At 31.8% G+C, this 19,923-nt stretch overlaps 1 protein-coding gene across 1 annotated transcript; it reads right to left on the bottom strand.

Moving 5' to 3' along the window:
- Nucleotides 1-108: 108 nt before the first annotated feature.
- Nucleotides 109-17,542, bottom strand: LOC119840303 (putative inorganic phosphate cotransporter). Its single transcript, XM_038366855.1, has 9 exons — nt 17,217-17,542; nt 10,220-10,346; nt 6,036-6,123; nt 4,947-5,189; nt 3,566-3,737; nt 2,520-2,662; nt 2,069-2,289; nt 1,529-1,829; nt 109-1,128 (listed from the first exon to the last, which is right to left on the bottom strand). The coding sequence occupies exons 1-9, from the start codon at nt 17,239-17,241 to the stop codon at nt 937-939; spliced, it is 1,512 nt and encodes a 503-aa protein (XP_038222783.1). The 5' UTR covers nt 17,242-17,542; the 3' UTR covers nt 109-936.
- Nucleotides 17,543-19,923: the final 2,381 nt, after the last annotated feature.

The following is a 19,923-nucleotide window of genomic DNA, read 5'->3' as shown; positions in this document are numbered from 1 at the left end:
AAATTAATAGGCCTAGAGTATGGGTAAAATAAACCTTATTCTCTAGTGTTCAGAACAGGAAGGATAACCAAAAGCAGCTTCACATAAGGAAGAAATAATCTAGACGTAAGTATAAATAATTTAATTTTACATTTAAATAACATACAATTACATTTTATAACACATCACAGTCGCATACATAATATCATTGATTAAAATACGGTAATTTAATGCACAGAAGTTAGTATTTTTTTAGTCACTTTCGAAACATCCGAAATAAATATAATTAGATTTCGAAGCAGTTGAAATTGCTGTTTTTTTATATGTATACCTATGTACAGGATTTAAATACTAAAATAAAACTTAAGTCAAGTACACTTTAACAACATAGAATACCAACATTATCTGTCACTGCAAATCATTTTTAATCACTTAATCACAAAAAACTGAAATCGGTCCATTAAAAATAATTACAAGACATAACTAATTTGATTTCTTAATGTTCTTCTTCCTTTGTCTTATGTAGAATATAAATAGGCCTATTTCTTTTATATTTTAAGTTTAAACCTGATACAAACATTTTTAGAAAAAAACATGGATTTAAATTTTATCTCTTTACAGAACTTACTTCTACAGCTACCCTTGTAAAAAGATTTTATGAGCAACATTCAGATCTCTTGAATATTTTAATCTGAATATAAGTGACTTAGCTTAGACTTAACTAAACAATTGCTTTAAATTCGACAATATGTAACACAATGTTAACGTAATATAATTGAACAAGAAACACAAGTGAACATACAATTCTCATTATGCATTGTTTAAACATTTGAAATTATAATTTATTTTATTGTAATTTTTTGGTGTGGCAAGCAATTAAAAAAATTTAATAATTTTATCACTTCCTGTACTCTTCACTTATAATAACTTAACCAGATGTTTAATCTAATTTAAATTTTAATTTTTTATCTGTACGGTAACTGTGGTGTCATTAGAATTTGCACTGGGCCTCTTGTTTTCCTCTTCGGCTGGTTCTACATAGTTCCAAGATTGCGTAACTCCGGTTCCAAAGAGTATGAAATAGCCCGCAGATATTATGTAAAGGGAAGCACCGGTCAAAAAGACTGGTCGCCAATCCGCAAAGCCGTTCTGGAATGAAAACATTGATTATTTTATAATACAAAGTGTGTAATGAATTATTTAAACTGATTACAATACTTAAAATACACTTCTATATAGCAATTGTTATAAGTATGATAAAAATATAAGTACGTATAAATAATAAACCGAGTATATTGGGAAACCAGCGAGCCGTTCACTATGATTCATACAAACAAAAACGTACATTTTAATGAATAGAATTCAGTTAAACATCGTCCGTCCGTTTAATGCGAGATATCTCAGACATTCGTTTTGCAATTGTTTTATCCTTCAATTAAAATCCTACGCAGTGTTTTTCCATAATGAAAATTCATAATAAAATTCTCATCATTCGTCCATCAATCTGCGCATTTATGTTATTATTAATAAAGATGAAAATACTACTTACGCCATGCTTGGTGAAATACGCCGTGACCAAAGGTGTGACGAAACCAGCGGTATTGCCGATGCCATTCGCAATACCGTACAATGTTCCGGCAAAGTTCGGTGCCAAGTCTTGATGGTTGACAAGGTTGGTTAGTGTGGCCGCGCCATTCGAACCCATTGAGAAGGTGATAAGAGCCACAGAGAGTATGGGAGCGCAACCCGTGTAACCGAGACCGATTAGAAGTAGCCCAGGAACTACGTGAGAGAATAGACAGAAGAACTTCCTCATGAAGGTGGTCGATACCATATTTTGCTTCACAATCCTGTAACATAATTAACTAATAAATTAATATACAATGTGCAAAAATATAGTCTTAGTCTATACTGAAACATACCATAAATAAGATGGAAATTAGTGTATACTTGATAAGGATCAAAAGAAAAAACAAGTTTATATTATATTTAATTTTTAGTTTTATAGCATTGAAATGCTTTATAAATGAGAAATTTTTCTACTCTTTCAAAATTTCTCATGTTTATATTATTATTATTTCTTACTGACCTGTCACCAATAGCGCCAAAGATGAGAGAGAAGATCATTCTAGCCAAATACGGTAATGAAGACAGAGTGCCAGTAGACGTTAGATTGAAGCCAAGTGCGCTAGACACGTATTTGGGGGCCGCTGTCATCACAAAGTACATGCCCCAATTGTTACCATAGTGCAAAACAATCATGGCCAGGAACGGTAGCGATGTGAAAATTTTACGGAAAGGCGGAACTATCTGTGAAACAAAAGTGTTATATATTAACTTTTACGTATAAGTTAGTTCATAAATCAACGTTTATTTTCAGCCATTGAAAATTTTATAGGACGTAAAAGCTATTAAGTTTACAAGTTTGATGAAACACAATTTCAAGCTAAATTTAGCTCGACAACACTAATTGAACGTTGGCTTTATAAATAGAAAAAAAATTTGAATGTGAGAGAGTACAATAAAAATTATATATTTACCTTCGTGTGGCTGGAACTAACAACTTTATCGCCAATAGCTCCTAAGATATAAGCTCTTTCCTTCTCAGTAATTCTGGGATGTTGGACGGGGGAGTCGTACACAAGTATCCACCAAGCCACACACCATACTGCAGCAATTATTCCTATAGTAAAACATAAAACATGTATTACAAATGCTATATAAACAACAATACACAGAGAAATGATAAATTTTATGTAGTTTGAACGATAAGTAAAGAGTAGTCGAAGGTCCTGCTAATCCTTCTTTTGATGACAAAACCCTTTATTGTATTGTTCTAGGAATCTCACCAAAAATTAGAAAGTTCCTTCGTATACATAATATAGAAAAAAAACCTATTTATATATGTTTGTAGAAATCGTTTATCGTTATTTTATTTTTAGAACCATCATATTAAAGAGTGCCTAGAAAAACTCATTGTTTTAAATAAATCGAACATTAATTTCAAAAGACGGTATGCCAGGATGATATACTTGTACAACATTTATTAGATAGATTTAAATATGAATATAAAGTGGAAACAATCTACATTTGCAATTAGTAACAACGACAAGGACATAATATAACTGATTGTGTTTTATGAAATGCCTGTTTATGTTCAATAATATTACCAAGCTATGCAATCACCTCACGAGTCACGTCATTAAAGTTAGAAAACGCCACTACGCCGTCACGTTGAATTTAAATATATGGAAAAGTGTGTTAACAATAAGTACTATTTAGAACTTTGTTTGGAGGTCTGAATAGGTTTCACTAAGAAATATACATAACATAACATGTTGATATAATTTTTTAATAATTAATTGTTGTTTATCAATGAATGCCAGATAATGATGGAGATGTCAAAGTTTACTTAATTACATCCGAGAGTTGAAAGGAAATTTTCAAGTAAATTTTTCATTGATATTATATTAGCACAGTTAACCTATGTATCTGTTCTGTTCTGTCAAAATGGAACTGAAGTTAAATATATTTCTAGTCAGCTCTCACATCCCTAGCTTATTTATAATAATCAATATCGTATTACCTGGTACGTAGAATGCATAATCCCAGCCGAATTTCTCAATCAGTGGTCCGGAGAGAGACCACGTGACTACCGTCCCTATAGCGCCGCCTAGCAGAGCGCTCACAAACTTTCCCTTTTCATCTGGTGGCGCCCAGTGGGCAACTAACGCGTGTAGCGCCGGGAATAAGAAACCCTGAAAGAGGCAAACACATTTATTTTATTATTAAAAATGGACGGTCAAACTGATTAGAACAACAAACGAAGGTCACAGCGTTGGTGGGAACATTCAAGTTCCTTTGATTCACGTTTAATGTGATAGGACCGAGCGTTGAACCTGCATGGCGTATAAAGCTTGACTTCCAAATACGGTTGCTTATTGAAGATTGACAGAATATTTTTTTTACCTAAACCCTTTAAAGATTTAAATCCAAGTTAATATCTTAATCCCGAGAAGTTTTTATAAGCTATTCACTGACATGTCATCCTACTAATATTATAAACACGAAAGTTTGTAAGGATGTATGGTTGTTGATACTCTTTTACGCCAAAATTATAGAATGTGTATTAAATTTTATACTGAGATATTATGTTACAGATAACATATACTACACTAGTCTGGATTATCGCGTCGACTTCTTTTTATTCGGGCACCACTCAAGTGACTCCACGGGATCAAGTTAGTGTATAATTTAATTGAGTGTTGAGAATAATTTATTATTGTTGGAAAATAATAATACTAAGCTTTGTAATACGACTACATAAAATCATGTAACATTTTAGTGGTGTTAAAGGTCTTAGACGTCGCTTATTCGTTTGTTGTTTTTTTTTTTGCTTTACTCACCACTTGTATGCTACTCTATTTGTAGTTTGTTTTTTGCCACATTTTCACACATAATATTAATGGGAAATATTATTTTTAATAATTATATTTAAGTGCAATCTGCCTTTTTGCGTTTATTTCGAAATTTATATGAGGAATCATAAAAAATCTAAAATTTGCTTATATTCAGTTATAAATCTAGTTTTGTAAGAAAATCTTTTATCAACCGACATCAACAAAAATAAGCTTAAATTTTTTGTGTTTGTTACCTAATAACGTTTCACTGAATAAACCGATTTTATGGCTCTTTTTATTTGAAAACTGGTTCCTCCCATGTAATACCATTTAAAATTGGTATGGTTTTTTTTTGGTAGGGTTTTCAATTTGAAGGCGGTTTTGTTTTTGTTAAAAATAATTATATAAGACCCACTCGGTACCAACCTTAGTACAAAAACCGTAATACGTTATTCATTAATCGTGCGGCTGCACAAATCGACGTTCGATGTAACCTTTGCGGATAATTAATAGCTTTGGAACAATGCAAAACATTACCAAAGTCTTCAATTAGTATAAATATCTTACCGCCGCAAGTCCTATCAGAAAACGGACAATAACCAAGACCAAATAATGCAGTCTCGCTGCCTGCGGGCTAAGTATCGTCAGTATGGCGCTGATAAGCATCGTGATGAGTACAACCCGCCGAGGGCCCCACAGCTCAGCCGCAGTTCCACTCAGCAAGCTGGTAATAGCATACCCCCAGAAATACCCCGATAATACATATGCCTGTTCTTGCGTCGTCCATTCAAATTTTACTACACCGTCCGGCTGAAAACAATTGAAAATATACAGAATCAAACATAAACAGTAGTTACTGAACTAAAAAACTACTGAGTTTTTTTAATGGTAAGTTAAGATTTTCCGTACTAAACTTTCCAAACTGAAATCATAGTAACTCTCGTCTCGTCGTCGTCTGAAACCGTAATCTGTTGAGACCACAGATATGTAAAGATAGAAGATAAACATATAACTTATAATAAATCCATTATTATACTTAATGAACTAACAAGTTATAGGTTTTTGCTCGCTATTTGTTTTTATTTCAACATATAGAAAACCGCAAATATGACATCACGCCAGTCTTCGCAGTAGCAATTTGACTCTAATGGATCAAACAAAAAACATTCGTTATTTTTATATTTTTATGATCGAAACCCTTTTAACCAAACATTATTTCGGCGATTTCATATATGTAGTTCAACAGAGAAAAACTTTAAATATTTTGAACATATCCTATCAGTATTTTTTAATTACGTAAAGATTTTTTAAAGGCGTTAGTCAAGTCCACTTTTTTATTTATATACACAAATTAATTATACTTGATGTGTTTACCCTCTCGTAAATATATAGTAAGATAAAAAATATAATCACAAAGGAAAAATCCATTCGCTACAAGCCTATCTTACATTATCGAGATATGGATTACGAAATATCAAACTTCGAATTGGCAGTATGGTTTACATAATTTCCTGATCTTCGTTATCGAGCGTTTGGTTTGTTTACTGTGAAACAGTACTTATCGGGACTAGATAAAAACATATATTACAATCCCTTTAAAGCTGCATTTATTTGAATAAGTACCTACGTCAGAAGTAGCGGCAAAATATAAATTACCTGTCTCGGCTCTGCCTTTGTGACGACCATAGAATCATTATGTAATAAAATGTCAGCATTCGCGATGGCCTTGCATTCGCTTTCCACCCTGTGAATAACAAAAGAATTGTTTGTACTCAATGTTCGTTACCATTTTATTATTATCGCCGTTAATAGATCTTTGAAAATTACAACAAATCACGTGACTTATGCATGCGATTACATTACTAAGAAAATTGCAGTCGTATGAATGTTTTTTTTCAATTTCAAGTGATTGAATACGGATTACCTATGTGAATGAAAATGGACAAAAGTGGTAAAAATGTTTTTTTAGAATTTGAAGGAACTTGTTGCTACTTGTTCTGCATTTTTGTTTGTTACATAGCTTTTATTGAAACACCATGTCTATTTTAGTTTGAAAATTATATGTTTCATAATTTATAGTATTCATATTTATATATATACTCACTTCACCTTAAACAAACCCTCGTCATTATTTTTAAGTGCTGTTTGATATGATATTGTTATCAAGACTAAAGCATAACAAGTACGAGTAAAAAAACCGACTCCGATAAAAATACCCATTTTAACAAATCCATCTTGTCATAAGTATAGCTGAAGACCACTCTATCGCACTATAAATATAATATTCTAAATATTAAAATTAATACTAGTTTAAGGTAGAACGTTCCATAGATTTAGTTTTTTACTGAACGCCTTTGTTTAAGCTAGGATTAACTAACGCAAAAATTAAATATTAAAATTTTAGTTATATCGTAGTTCCTTTTGTTAAACGCGTTTTTCGCAAGTCTATTAAAACTGCGTTTGGCGGATATTTTAATTGGATACATCGTGTCCCAACAGTGGAAACATATATGGGCTGATGATGATGACCGTTTGGTTTCTATTAAATGAGTAACTGCCTAAAGTCGTTGCTGGCACTCGCCAGCTCATAGACTAAGCACTTATGCTGGTGTGCCGGCCGCCGCCACAGCACGCTCGCTTTTTTCTTTTTTTATGTCATCGTCGACAATCGAGCTGGTGGGTCGCCTGATGGTAAGCGTTGCCACATAAACATTTGGACAGGCGTAAGATCAATCGCAGGTCGCTTCTACAAATTAAATGCTGACTTCAAATTTGAAAGGAATTAGGTAAGGACTGGACTTTATTCCTTTATTCCGAATATGTAATGAAAATGATATGGGCCTCTGTCATCTTTCGTGAGGAGGTTCCAATTAAAATCAAGATTGTTGTTTCGCTGATTTCAACCTTATTTATATACTTACTAAAACTATGCATAATTATGTTAATAATATAGAAAAATGATTATTATGAATAAAAACAAATCTAAGTAAACAATCATTAAAAAAATGCGATCTAAAAAAATGTTTTAACTATAACATACAATATAAACAAAACGAAGCAATAAATTTTAGTTCATCTCATTTTGTGATGGTTGCTTAATTCATGCTCATAACTTCATCTCAAAATCAAGTTACATTTGAATGCAACTCATGATATTCTATTTCTATTTACAATTTTATTTTATATAGATGCAAATTTTTTAGACTTTTGCTATAAAGGGATGCTATGGTTCTCTTTCCTTTTTCCTCTGACTTTATCTAATAAAATCATTATTTAATTACACAAAGTTTTCTATGCGATGGTGGCAATGTGGTTGACATTGATATATAATTCCAATGAGAGACCTTTGCCTTTTATAAGGTTATAATGGATGCACAATCTATTATGGCTTAATTTAAAGAATGGATATTTTTATTTATGCGTTATTTTAAAAAAGAATATTTTTGTTAATGCGTTATTATGATATATTATTTAAAATATCCTTGTTAGTTTTTATACGTTTACACTTTAAGGTGATTTTATGATAAAAGTTTTTATAGTTTCGGTGAAAATCGCGAAATCCTCTTTTTGACCTTTGACCTTGAGTAATTTTATTTTCCAAGTACCGGAATGGCGGGAAGAGATCATAACAATTTTACCAATTTTGCCTGAATAGGTAAATAAATAATTATTTGTAACTTCACTCTTTTTTTGGTTTAACTTGACTGAATTGTATTAACAGGATCTATACTAACATAAAAGGTTTAGGAGTTAACGAATCGAAAAAAATATTTTTTTTAATTTTTTTTATTTCTTACTACTATACAGATGACACTTTTTGTTAATTACTAGAATCACATAAAATGTCGAACCACTAGGAAATGTTGCAACTTCATACGGATTGAGCCTGGGTGCACCAACGTTATTTACAATGTTGTTCGACCCAACTACCCTCACTTTGTTATTAGTATTTGTGTGTGTGTGTGGTGTATCTACCTACATTCTAATTTCGTTTACACTTATATGAGTATTTAGCTCGACCCCGTTTTAATTTCCTAAATGTACATGTTTTTCTAAACTGATTTTTTAAGCCGTGGAAACGTCATATAGACTGTTTTTGGAATGAAGTTCCTAATCTTAGTTCTTCATATTAGTGAAAGTAAAGTTCAAATTAAAACAATAGCAAGATAACAAAAAGCTCTTTCAATGGCAATTATAAACGGTCGCTTCAAACTTGTTTCTTCCAAGATGAATAATACAACGAATAAAACACCTATGAATTGGCAAAATGCTTTGATTGATTAACTGATTCGTGTCATCGCCGAGAAGGCATGTAGCCTTGATAGAATTTGTTCACGGAATCCGATAACATTATTTTATTTACCTACCTTGAAATTTTGCAAGATGATATTATGTGGGAATGTACCAAGGTGTTGTGGTGTGGTTAAAATAACAATAAATCTATCAGCCTCTCAGCATGAATTAGAATTCAAGGAAATTAAATGATTAAAGATATCCATTCTATATGCAACTAAGCTATCTAAATAGTTTATTATCTGAGCAATAAGTACTAATGCATGTTAAAAGTCGATATAAATCGCTTACTTAGTCATTAGAAACCTATTGATTGCACCCATATAGACCGATACAAATATTCCGAATTATCCTTATTTTATCATAATAATAAATTATTCACACGTTTATCATGTGCTAATTATGTAAGCTAAATTAAATTTAAGAAAATTAAACAAATTTTATTCGCACGATGTTCTGAGGTTGAATGATATAAATACCAAGGAATAATAAATAAAATCACTATACATTTTGCGAACCAGTATTGCAACATTCTTACCATATTAACTTAATAAATGTACACATAAATGATTTTCTAAAGATCACATTCCAACAAAGACAACCAGAAAATATTAAGAACAATCGCTATTAACCAAACTTCTAGACATGTAAATAAAACAAATTCATTTTTAGCGAATGTCTATTAAAATGTCAATCAATAAAGTTCGATACGTATTCAGGAAAACCTATTCGTTGATATTTGTATGTTATGATAATAAATATTTGACGTAGTCACATGAAGCGTAGACAGGAATTGCGTAAAAATCTTGTTTTGATCAAAACAAATAACAAAATATTGAGGCCGATAAATAAGTTTAGAATCAGAGAAGTTACGTATAAGATGTATGTAAATCAATAGAATGTGTGACATCGGTAGAAAGCGTATTTGTCACTTTTTATTGGAAAAATATACTTTCCGTTCGAAGGCGGTTATATACTTAAATAAAAAATGATTCCCCTAACCTTAAGGGCAAGGTTACAGAGTACAATCGACACCAATACATTTTAATGAGAATTTTACTGCATAAAAGTTTTCTCCGTCGGATTGTAAGCAATTATAAATAAGTTATCATACTCAAAAAAAAATCGTGTAGGTACTTTTTTATGAGTATGACAACTATAACCAGTTTAAAGACTTATATGAAAGAGCTCCCGGGAACCCTGAAAGTACGTACATCTAAATATATAATAGGAATATGAAATTAAAGTTCATAAAATTCAAGCTAAAAATCCAATATCCAAAAAGTACATTCAACATTCAAAAACGCTGATATAAAATGAGCGCAACATTCTAAATGTGTGCGCTGTGCGCTAATTTCAAATTAGTCTATTTGTTTTATTCACGTCTAGCTTCAGCTTACTAAAAAAATCGAGTAAGATTTATTTGAAAAACTTTGTCTAAACTAGACCTTCATAAGTTTAATTGACTAGTCTTTAGCGAAACTTTTAAGCTTTGCTTCGTTACTACACTATTTTTATACGTTAATACTGAAAAAAAAAATACTCACGTTTTTGATGACTTGTCCTCTGGCACCATAGCTATAATGTTGACACTCATATTCACTCGCAACATGTAGTTCACCCAACAAGCGAAAAACAACATGATCGCCACATTAAACCTCGCCGGAATCGCGTCTGAAAAAAAAATCAAGATTAATGAACAGAAAAATATGAGACAATTTTTTTGTTGACTGTTTTCCTACGTTTGCGTGAAAGATAAAAAAATTTTTGCGAAATTCCTATGGAGAAGCCACAGGTTCCAGTTTTAACATCTAGATTGTTACAGTTACTTAATTGAAAATGTTTTAGTTCTTTTTTTTAATAATAGTTATAATAATAAGAGGCCGATTTCGATCAATAAGAATAAAACACAAAATGTAGGTATAAAATACACTAGTGTTTTGTCTCATTTATATGCCTGTAAGCAATATCTATTGTAAATGTCATTATAAACTATACTGCACTAGGTTAAATGTTAAAAACAATTTAGTTACATAAAACAAAGAGCACTATTATGAAGAATTGTTAATCAATATAAACAGAATTGGCATTTTGCTAATACGTATTTCGTCTGAGCCAATAGAGATGGGATTTCCCCGTACCTGTTACAAGTTTGAAGCTAATATAACGAGTTATGTGCTTTTCACTGACGACCTAAATTGTTTCTAAATTAATTCCTTCTAATTCAATATTATTTAACCTTAATCATAATCTTTCTAAGTTTATGAATTTATAGTGCACGACTTTCCACATATACCTACATATTCCCATGTTTGTATTTTTAATCTATACACAATTTGTGACAAAAAATTTAAAATAAAGTTATCAATTCATATTCGCAATTAAATGCTCACAGCCCAAATCTACCTATTATAAATATTCTCTTGGTTTAGTTCCTAGTATAATATACCTATTGATTGTCTATGGTTAGGTTAAATAACTCATTGAAGTCAAGTGCACGGCCTCGCAGAAACCTGAAAGTGTGCTTGCGGAAGATTACTTTCGAAAACAATGTCAATAGCAGACCGACAACTAGTTATTCTACAATAAATATCTAACATTATTGATGGACAATTCTTAATAAATTGAGGCGATGCAAAAGCGAAAGCCAATCTATAAATCTAGTTCAGGTGTCTTAAAAATACTAATAAATTATAATGTACATTGACACTTCATTTGAAGCGAGTAAAAAGTATGATATTTTGTTTTTGCTTTCTTTAATACTAGACCTGGATACCTAATTATTTAAATCATAGAAATAAATGCTATATTTTCAATTATTAAATCATATCGCATGACGCCGTTCATTTCACCAATTATGCAATGTGAAAAAAGAGGTTTTTTCTGTAATAATATGAATATTCTAGACTGTTTATACCTACTGTGATTGCTAGAAATGGTTTTTGCTCGGCCCTGGCCCGCATTTAGAGCGATTAAATAATCAACATAAAGCAATGTCCTACAAAATAACTATCTATCTATATACAGGTCATGCAAATTTAAAAACAAAGATATTAATTTACTTTCAAGTATCCCTTCATCTGTTATATTAAGCCAATTCGAGGGCTAATTCTTTATAACCTAATTTAATACTTAATTTTACAAAGAATTTTTGCAAAAAAAAATAAAATAAATTAGTAAACGTGAAACACATCCAATGTCCAATCTTTGGCTGTCAATTTGTGAAAGAATGTCTATTGAATCAACAAAATACAAATATATTATTATTTATATTTTCCAAGTACTTGACAAGAAGATCTATAACTATCTTGTGAACCTTTTCCAGACCTTGTTTAACAAAACAAAAGAAAGTATAGTTGTCTAAAGACAAGTTTAAGTTTAGTCAAGCAGAAATTCATTTTTTTAGATATTTTACAAAACTAATCTAATTAACTACATACAACAACCCATTTTATAAAACCGTCTTAGTCTGTAAACCGTCTGTTAGTAAATTATACGCCACTGTATATAAATATGTTTACATAACGGTGTGTGAGACATCCTTAGACATAGGTAACTTGTAACACGTAAGGCATAAACCTGAGAATATATTATTGTAATCTTATAAGAAAGCAAAAATTTTCATTTTTTCCTGCTAAAATTATTACACTACCTTGCAATCATTGTAATAGGTATAACCAACTATCGAAAAACAGCCAGTTTAAACCCCCTGACTTTTGTGGCTATATTGTATTTGTGTACAATACAACACAACTACTAGACGGATTTCCTAAATATATCACTATTGCATAGGTACGTGATACCTGTGTACTATAGGCAGGCGAAGCCGGTGTGGCCGCTAGCACAATATAAATATGAGGTTATGATATTTACACAGGTTGTTCTACCACATGTAAATGTGCGAAACTTCCTCAATGCCTAGTCTTCTATTCCGGAATATCTTTTGTTTTATATAAGTATATTTAGTATAGATACGTAATAAAATATTTACATCGAGAAGTTAAATAAATAGTGTCCATTTTCTTTTTCACAAGATTTAAAACGAAACAAGCAAAGCAAAAGCAGATTAAAGCAAAACGAAGTCTTGATGAAATTTCATCCCGCATTCTACAGCAGGAATTGGTCTAGCGCACCTGGGATAGTACCACACTCCCACGAAAGATCGGAGTTCATACGGTGAAAAACAGCAGCATGAAAATAATACTATCTTTCATTCGGCGAGTGGATGAACCGTACGCCCGTAGATGTAGTTTTCCTTACCCTTCCTTTCGTTTCCTTTATTCCCACAATCGACCCTTTCTTTATCTCTTAAACACTAAAGTTAGCAATCCTTTTGCATAGGAACCAGGCCTCCGTAAATGTTCATGGGCGATGCTGATCGCTTATCATTTGGTGACCGATTAGCTCCATTGTCAATGCTCACAAAAAAAAAATTTAAAAACTCGTGTTTGATTTTACATTTACTGTGGTGTCTTCCCATGACCACGCTCGCTGTGAAGTGTTCGAAACGTCGGGTTGATAATATAATGAATAAATCGCGTTTAAAATCCGTTAAAAAGTTTTTAATTTCTATATTAAAAAAGTCGTCCATATAACTCTAACATTCACACATTCTTTGCCATGAACGTACTCTATGCATTATACAATGTAAAGTTCATGACTCTTGGTTCTTCGCACATACCATTATAGAGATGAAAGTTCCAAGTTTTGCTATCAGAGTGTGAAAGTGCAAAAACGCTAATTGCGACAAGTTATTAGCCTTAGAGACGTGGGCAGATAAATGTCGCCGCGGTCTCCGCAGAGTCGCGGCGCCGTGTCGCCGGCTAAGCGAAAACGTCTGACACTCAACATTACTGAATGACAGATATCGAACACACACTTTCAAGGAACTAATTAAACACGACGCTAACGGTGAGCCCTACATACTTGTGCATAAAAATATTTATCGCCGTCGCACGCTATTAAATTTGCAAGTCAGTTGTAACAATGTATTATCAGTTGTTGTGGAAGATTGTTTGGATAACGGATTACGGTGACTGGACATATGTGAATATTATACTCAGTTAGTTTGCAGTTAGTTTGTACAGTATTATGTAAACAAATCATTATGCACAGGTTTAAATAACTACATTATACTTATTGAATATTTTCAAAGATATCGCCTAAGTTCTCGGCGTAGTAGCAAATTGTCACGTTCCTGTTATAGATAAGAAAATAACCGAGATTGGCTACGTTTCATTAATTTCTATGCGTAATGTTTTTCAAGAATTGTTTCTTCTATACAATTTATTAATATAAGTAAATGGCAAATTACACCATTTCCGTTAGATTTCACGTCATTCTATTTAGCTATTTACGCAAATGCAACTGAAGTACCATAGAGCGACCACTATAATTATCCATAATTCCGCAATCAACCACCGATTTACGAAACAAGCGTCAAAAGGATAAATGAGTAAAAAAACCATCCTGACCCAATATGATATTATCAAAACCAATTATAAAATATATACTAGGTCTATAACCAGAATAAGATACCGTTGGTATAATATCTATTATATTATCTCAGACGACAGGGAAAATACAAGTACTAAGTATATTGTTCTAATTTTATTGTTATGTATATATATATATTCGATGTATAATTTATTCATATATAGTATATACCTACTTAGGTAAGGGTAGGTACCCTATCCTATAAATGCAACACATTTTCTTTATTTTAATTGTTCGAATAGCAAACAGTTTACATACAACTTCGTATTAAAATAAATTAAACAATGTTAGCGTTCATGAAGGGGTTTATTACATTTTTATAATCAATCGTATAAAAGTCAATAATGTTAAACAATTATCCAGCGTCGTTTATTGCTTACAGCATCAACACTTCAGTTAAAATAAAATGAATTTCTGCGAAATTTCTAGAGCTAATAAAGCGAACAGAAAGCCTTCATTCGGAACAGGTTATATGACAATACTCTAAGCAGATGCAAGCGCAGGTACGAAGAGGGGAAAATGAGTTTGTTTATTTTGATTCATAAGTAAATGAAGTATTTCATTGTAGTAAGTTCATTAACATTTCTTAGTAAAAGACATACCTAGATAATTATTTTACTTGATACTAGATTCGTAGTACCGCCATGCCCTCTTCATTTTAACGTTAATTTTATCATGTTACAAAATTAAGAAGGCAGGTCTATAAATGTACTATTTTTATTACACGTATCGTATTCCAAAACATTTTTTTACGTAATATCAGGATTGACGACGGGATTAAGGAATGCATTTGAAAGGGCAAGGAAAAGGATACGAGCAATCGGCTTCCCCACTCACCGTACGATACACATTACAGTAAATTTACATTGATAACATTCTTAGTCACTCATTCTCATTTCACGCCAATCTTCTGTAGCGATGTAGTACCAATCCTAGTGCGATGAAGCCCAATTATGTATATGTAGAAGTTTGTCCCGGCTCCGCCCAGGCAAACTCTTTTTTATTATTAGTTTTCTAAAATTGTGCATAGGCTTTCAGATTAGGCACTTACAATAAAAAGAAAAAATTAAATGTATGTTACACCATACAGTTATATTTTGTCGTAAAAGCGTACCTAGAAAAAGGTTCCATAAAGGGTTTTTAATGTAAAGTTTATATACGGAATAGGTACCTTATTACGTGAGGAACCGCAAGTAATCAATTACATATCATTAATTACAAAAATATTATTAAAAGATTACTCAATAAAATCTACTTAACATATGAAACGAATAAATCACTTTAGTGTGCGTTTGTTGCATATTTATAGAGCTCCAACTTGTTGTCAGGGGTTTAATAAAATGTTAGAAATATCAAATTCTACCTTTATGATTTTGTGTTTCGTTCTTACGTATTTTTGGTTAGTGATTTTGATAAAATGCATAATTATAGAGAACATTTTAATTATTAAGAATTATTTATGTAATACTTTGCCGAAAATTGAAAAATCCGCAAATCCTGAACAGCGTTTTACTAAAAATATACACGTTATACTACGTTAATAATATATTAGTTATTGCTTTGTGCCATCAAATCAAATCAAATTTATTAAATCGTGTATATGTTAAACATTCCTTTACAAAAAGGTTGCCTGGAAGAGATTGCTCTTGAGCAATAAGGCCGCCTTATAGTGCATATGTGCCTGTATGGTCTTTTTTTTTTACAATGTCAATTTATTTTTCGGTAATATGTACTGTAAAGAATAAACACAGAATTTATTAATGTGTGGTACTTCCCCGGTGCGCGCTGGCCGTGCCGATGCATGCTCGACTATCACATACAATTGTGCAAAGAAATTGAAGTTATAATATAAACACGTAGCTCCTGGTTTTAAATTTAATTTGTTTTTTGCTCCTTTACGTTTACCTAGGTACTATGTTACGTTAATTTTATTTATATTGAACGTATACAAATGTTTAGTTATTTAAATAATATAATAAATGAAAACACAACGTATTATAAAAAAAAATACTCTTATACGCAGAAAATTTATTAATAATTAACCGCGCCGTGCGGTTTCACCTGCGTACAAACCTGCGGGTTAAAATAAGCATTTCTATAGTTATTCTGTTATTCTGGTACAACAATTTATTTGCTTCTTTAAAGGTTTACCAGTAATTAAAATTAAACTTAGGACTTAGTTTACAATAAGCTAAGTCACTGCCAAGTATTACCACAATCCTTTGTGTTGTTTTCGCGTGAAAGGGTACCAGCAAACATGCAGACATTCATGCAAACTTTCATATTTATAATAATATTAGTAGCATAGGGTTATTACCATATTATCATATTTATGTACTTTCAACTTTATTGGTTGGCATTTTCTTTTAAGCAATCCATAGTCTCCATGGGATATAATAAATAATTGTGTAGGAGGTCGGTAATTGGCTAAAAGGGTTTCTTATAGTTGGAGGTTGGAGAAGAATTTGTATGTAGGTACAATGTAATGTACGTAATGTTTTAGAACAAGTTATGTTATCTCTATACATATAAAATTGCCGTGTCACAATGTTAGTTACCATACTCCTCCGAAACGGATAGACCGACTCTCATGAAATTTTGTGTGCATATCGGGTAGATCTGAGAATAGGACAACATCATTTTTCATACCCCTAAATGATAAAAGTAAGGCAGAACAGCGTATGCCGGGTTAGCTAGTAATATATTATATTCAGTTATAACAACCACAGAGTAAACATATCAGTAAATGTAATACAAATACAATATCGTACAAATTTGGCACTATAAATACCTACCACAAATCTAAGTAAATACCTACCTATGCTCTCGTTTACCACAAGCGATCCTTCACAGCGATTTATTTGTACCTCTAACCATTATTTGTAATTTAACTCGAAGTGTACAGTTACGCAATTTTTAAAACAATAGAAATGTACCAGTAATAAATCTCACATCATAAAAACGATAATTATTCCTCACAAAACTAATTACACTATTAATCCACCTCAATATTTCTTTATAATTTTGATATTAAAAATATATACTCACCAAAAACTTTAAAATGTAACTTCATGTTTACAAAGTTAATTCCACTATAATAAACACAAATACACACGCACAAAATAAAATAGAAACTATCCGCGCGAGGTTATAACGCAAGATGCGCGCGCGCTTGCCTCTCTGCGACTGCCTTCCGCAAAAGCCTCGCGACCACTCGACCATACGCTTTATTGTCAATGAACATTTACCACTTCACTGAAGCTACATACCTATGTTCTACTTAAATGGACTAAAATGACTGTTTTGTATCACATAGATTTACTCAGGTGTATCCGATATATGCGCTATGCGATGTGATTATCACGACAATTCCGAGTATCGGAACGAAATCATACAGCAATCGCAGCAATCTTCGATCGAGTTCATTAAACATTTAACTGTTCACGTTAACAATAAATAATTTATGACGCTCTCTGTAACTGAGATTTAATTTTTGAATTACATGTAATTGTGATTACACAACAGATTAGAGATTACCAGTTAAGAGGAACGATTATACTGAATTATATACCACTTATGCTTTGTAACCTACAGGTTATATTTTAATTTAACTTTTCTTTACGTACGTACGTTATATTTATTAATTAAACTCTGTAAAATGTTTAAAAATAATAATTGTTAAAAACGACAACTATGTAATCGGGGTGTCGTGATAACACTGTCTATTTATTCTAATATTTAAAATGAATTTGTGTATGATATATGATATAGTATTATGTATGATATTGTGAAAAAGGCCTACGTCAGCTAATTCTCTCGTCAGGTGATCCTTGGAAAATGGATTTTCACAGAAATTTGTCTTAGATAGTGTTATAAATTAGAGTTAGTTTTTTGACGGCCGCTTTCAACGAATGCCTCCGTTCGCATACTGTTTTTATTTACTTTAAACTTTAAAGCTTTAAATACATACTTGAAATTGTCAAACAAAATAGATTAATAATACTTCATGATAGGTATTTACTATTAACATAACTTAAAATATTCATAGGTCATAGCTACAAATAAAATATAACGGGTAAAATATTGCAATCCAACCCGTAGCACAGAATAAAAGAAAGAAAGAAAAAAACATTTACTTGACTCCACAAAACTCCGAATTACAATCTAGGAAAAACAATACAATTTTGACAGCACTATACAACAATGAAAACAAAACAATACAATTAATACGCAAGAACGCAATTGAAACAAAGAAAAAATAAACTTGAAATAGGAAACATAAAGCCAAAAGGGGAAACTACTCAGCCTACGCAGTAACGCAGTTGCCAAACTTATTTTCAGTGGCTCCTCTCTGTGACCTACCAAATAGTTATAGTAGGGTAGTCCAAGAGGGGATTTTGGGATTTACTCAAGTGCGTCAGATTAATATAAGGGAAAGTACCTTCATCATCAGCCCATATATGTTCCCACTGCTGGGACACAGGCCTCCTATGAGGGTTCAGGCCATAATCCACCACGCTGGCCAAGTGTGGGTTGGCAGATGTCACATGTCGTCGAACTTTTGATTCTCGGACATGCCGGTTTCCTCACGATGTTTTCCTTCACCGTTTTAAGCAGTGATGATGTTGTCCACATGTGCAGATAAATTGAAAAATCAATTTATTTCCTGCACGCTCGCCCGGTCTCGAACCCCGACTTACCGATTTTGAAGTCCGAGGTTCTCACCACTGAGCCACCACTGCTTTTAAAAGAAAGAAAGTACCTTACCTATTGCTAAATACCTCCAGGAAGTATGAGCAGTTAATATTGGTGGGTGCGCTCACAGGAGACGCAGGATATTAAAAAGTATCGACAATTCTCTAAGTTACGCTCAATTCGTCAGATTAGACAAAAATGAATTTCTTATGTTGTAATTAACCCATAATATCTTAATCTGGCGTGCTCAAGTCATATTTTTTTCAATTGTTACCCTTTTTTCATGGTCACGAAATTGTCATGTAAATCATAAGAATAATGCATATTTTATTGCAGTGATATGCTAGAGCATTCAAAATAATAAAATCTAACTCGCTTGAGTACTTCCAAATCCCTTTTTTTTATAATAAAAAAATCAGAAAACAATTTCTTCACCGCTTAAATTGAATACATAGGACTTTTTTTCTTGCTGTCATCTAATCTGCGAATTCCAATAGGTTTCCAAGATGCTCGACTAAATACACATTTAGCATCTTGGACTCCCCTACCATTATTTCTTAACCCGTAGCAGGATTTTCAAAAATTCATAATTAATTATTATTTTATATTTAGGTATATAGGTAAGATTGTAGTAACGTATATCGTTACTTCAATATACGTAAGATGAAAATAACTGTAGATAATATTCACGAGTAGGTTTTTGAGATAACATTTACACATATTATGTGAAAATCGTAATAATAGCACTGTAAACTACGTTTAGCAAACTTTAATACCTACCTTTATAACTGAACTTATTGGTATCTGTATAAGAAAATTCAAGGATAATTAGACACGCTCTGATAAGAAATTTAAAACAATGATGTTATTTAAAAACCATTTAATAGAAATTCCTATTTTTAAGCATTAAATGGAAAATGTTAACGTGCTAAACTATAGTATATAACTATCATTTATCCCCGACTTTCTTGAATGAAATTGGGTATTTATTTATTTATTTATTTATTTAAATAAAGGCTTACCAACTAGATACATAATTTCTTGTTAAAACTATTAAAAC

This window comes from Zerene cesonia, chromosome 5 (assembly GCF_012273895.1).
Source record: "Zerene cesonia ecotype Mississippi chromosome 5, Zerene_cesonia_1.1, whole genome shotgun sequence".
In the NCBI taxonomy this organism is placed as follows: domain Eukaryota; kingdom Metazoa; phylum Arthropoda; class Insecta; order Lepidoptera; family Pieridae; genus Zerene; species Zerene cesonia.
Note: the sequence above shows the minus strand (reverse complement) of the source record. Positions and strands in the feature narration are given on the sequence as shown.

Coding starts and splice junctions, on each gene's coding strand:
- LOC119840303 (XM_038366855.1), bottom strand. CDS start 17,241: ATGAAGTTACATTTTAAAGTTTTTG. Junction 6,124..10,219: donor GAGGACAAGTCATCAAAAAC/GTGAGTATTTTT, acceptor TGTTATTCACAG/GGTGGAAAGCGAATGCAAGG. Junction 2,663..3,565: donor TTATGCATTCTACGTACCAG/GTAATACGATAT, acceptor GTTTTACTATAG/GAATAATTGCTGCAGTATGG.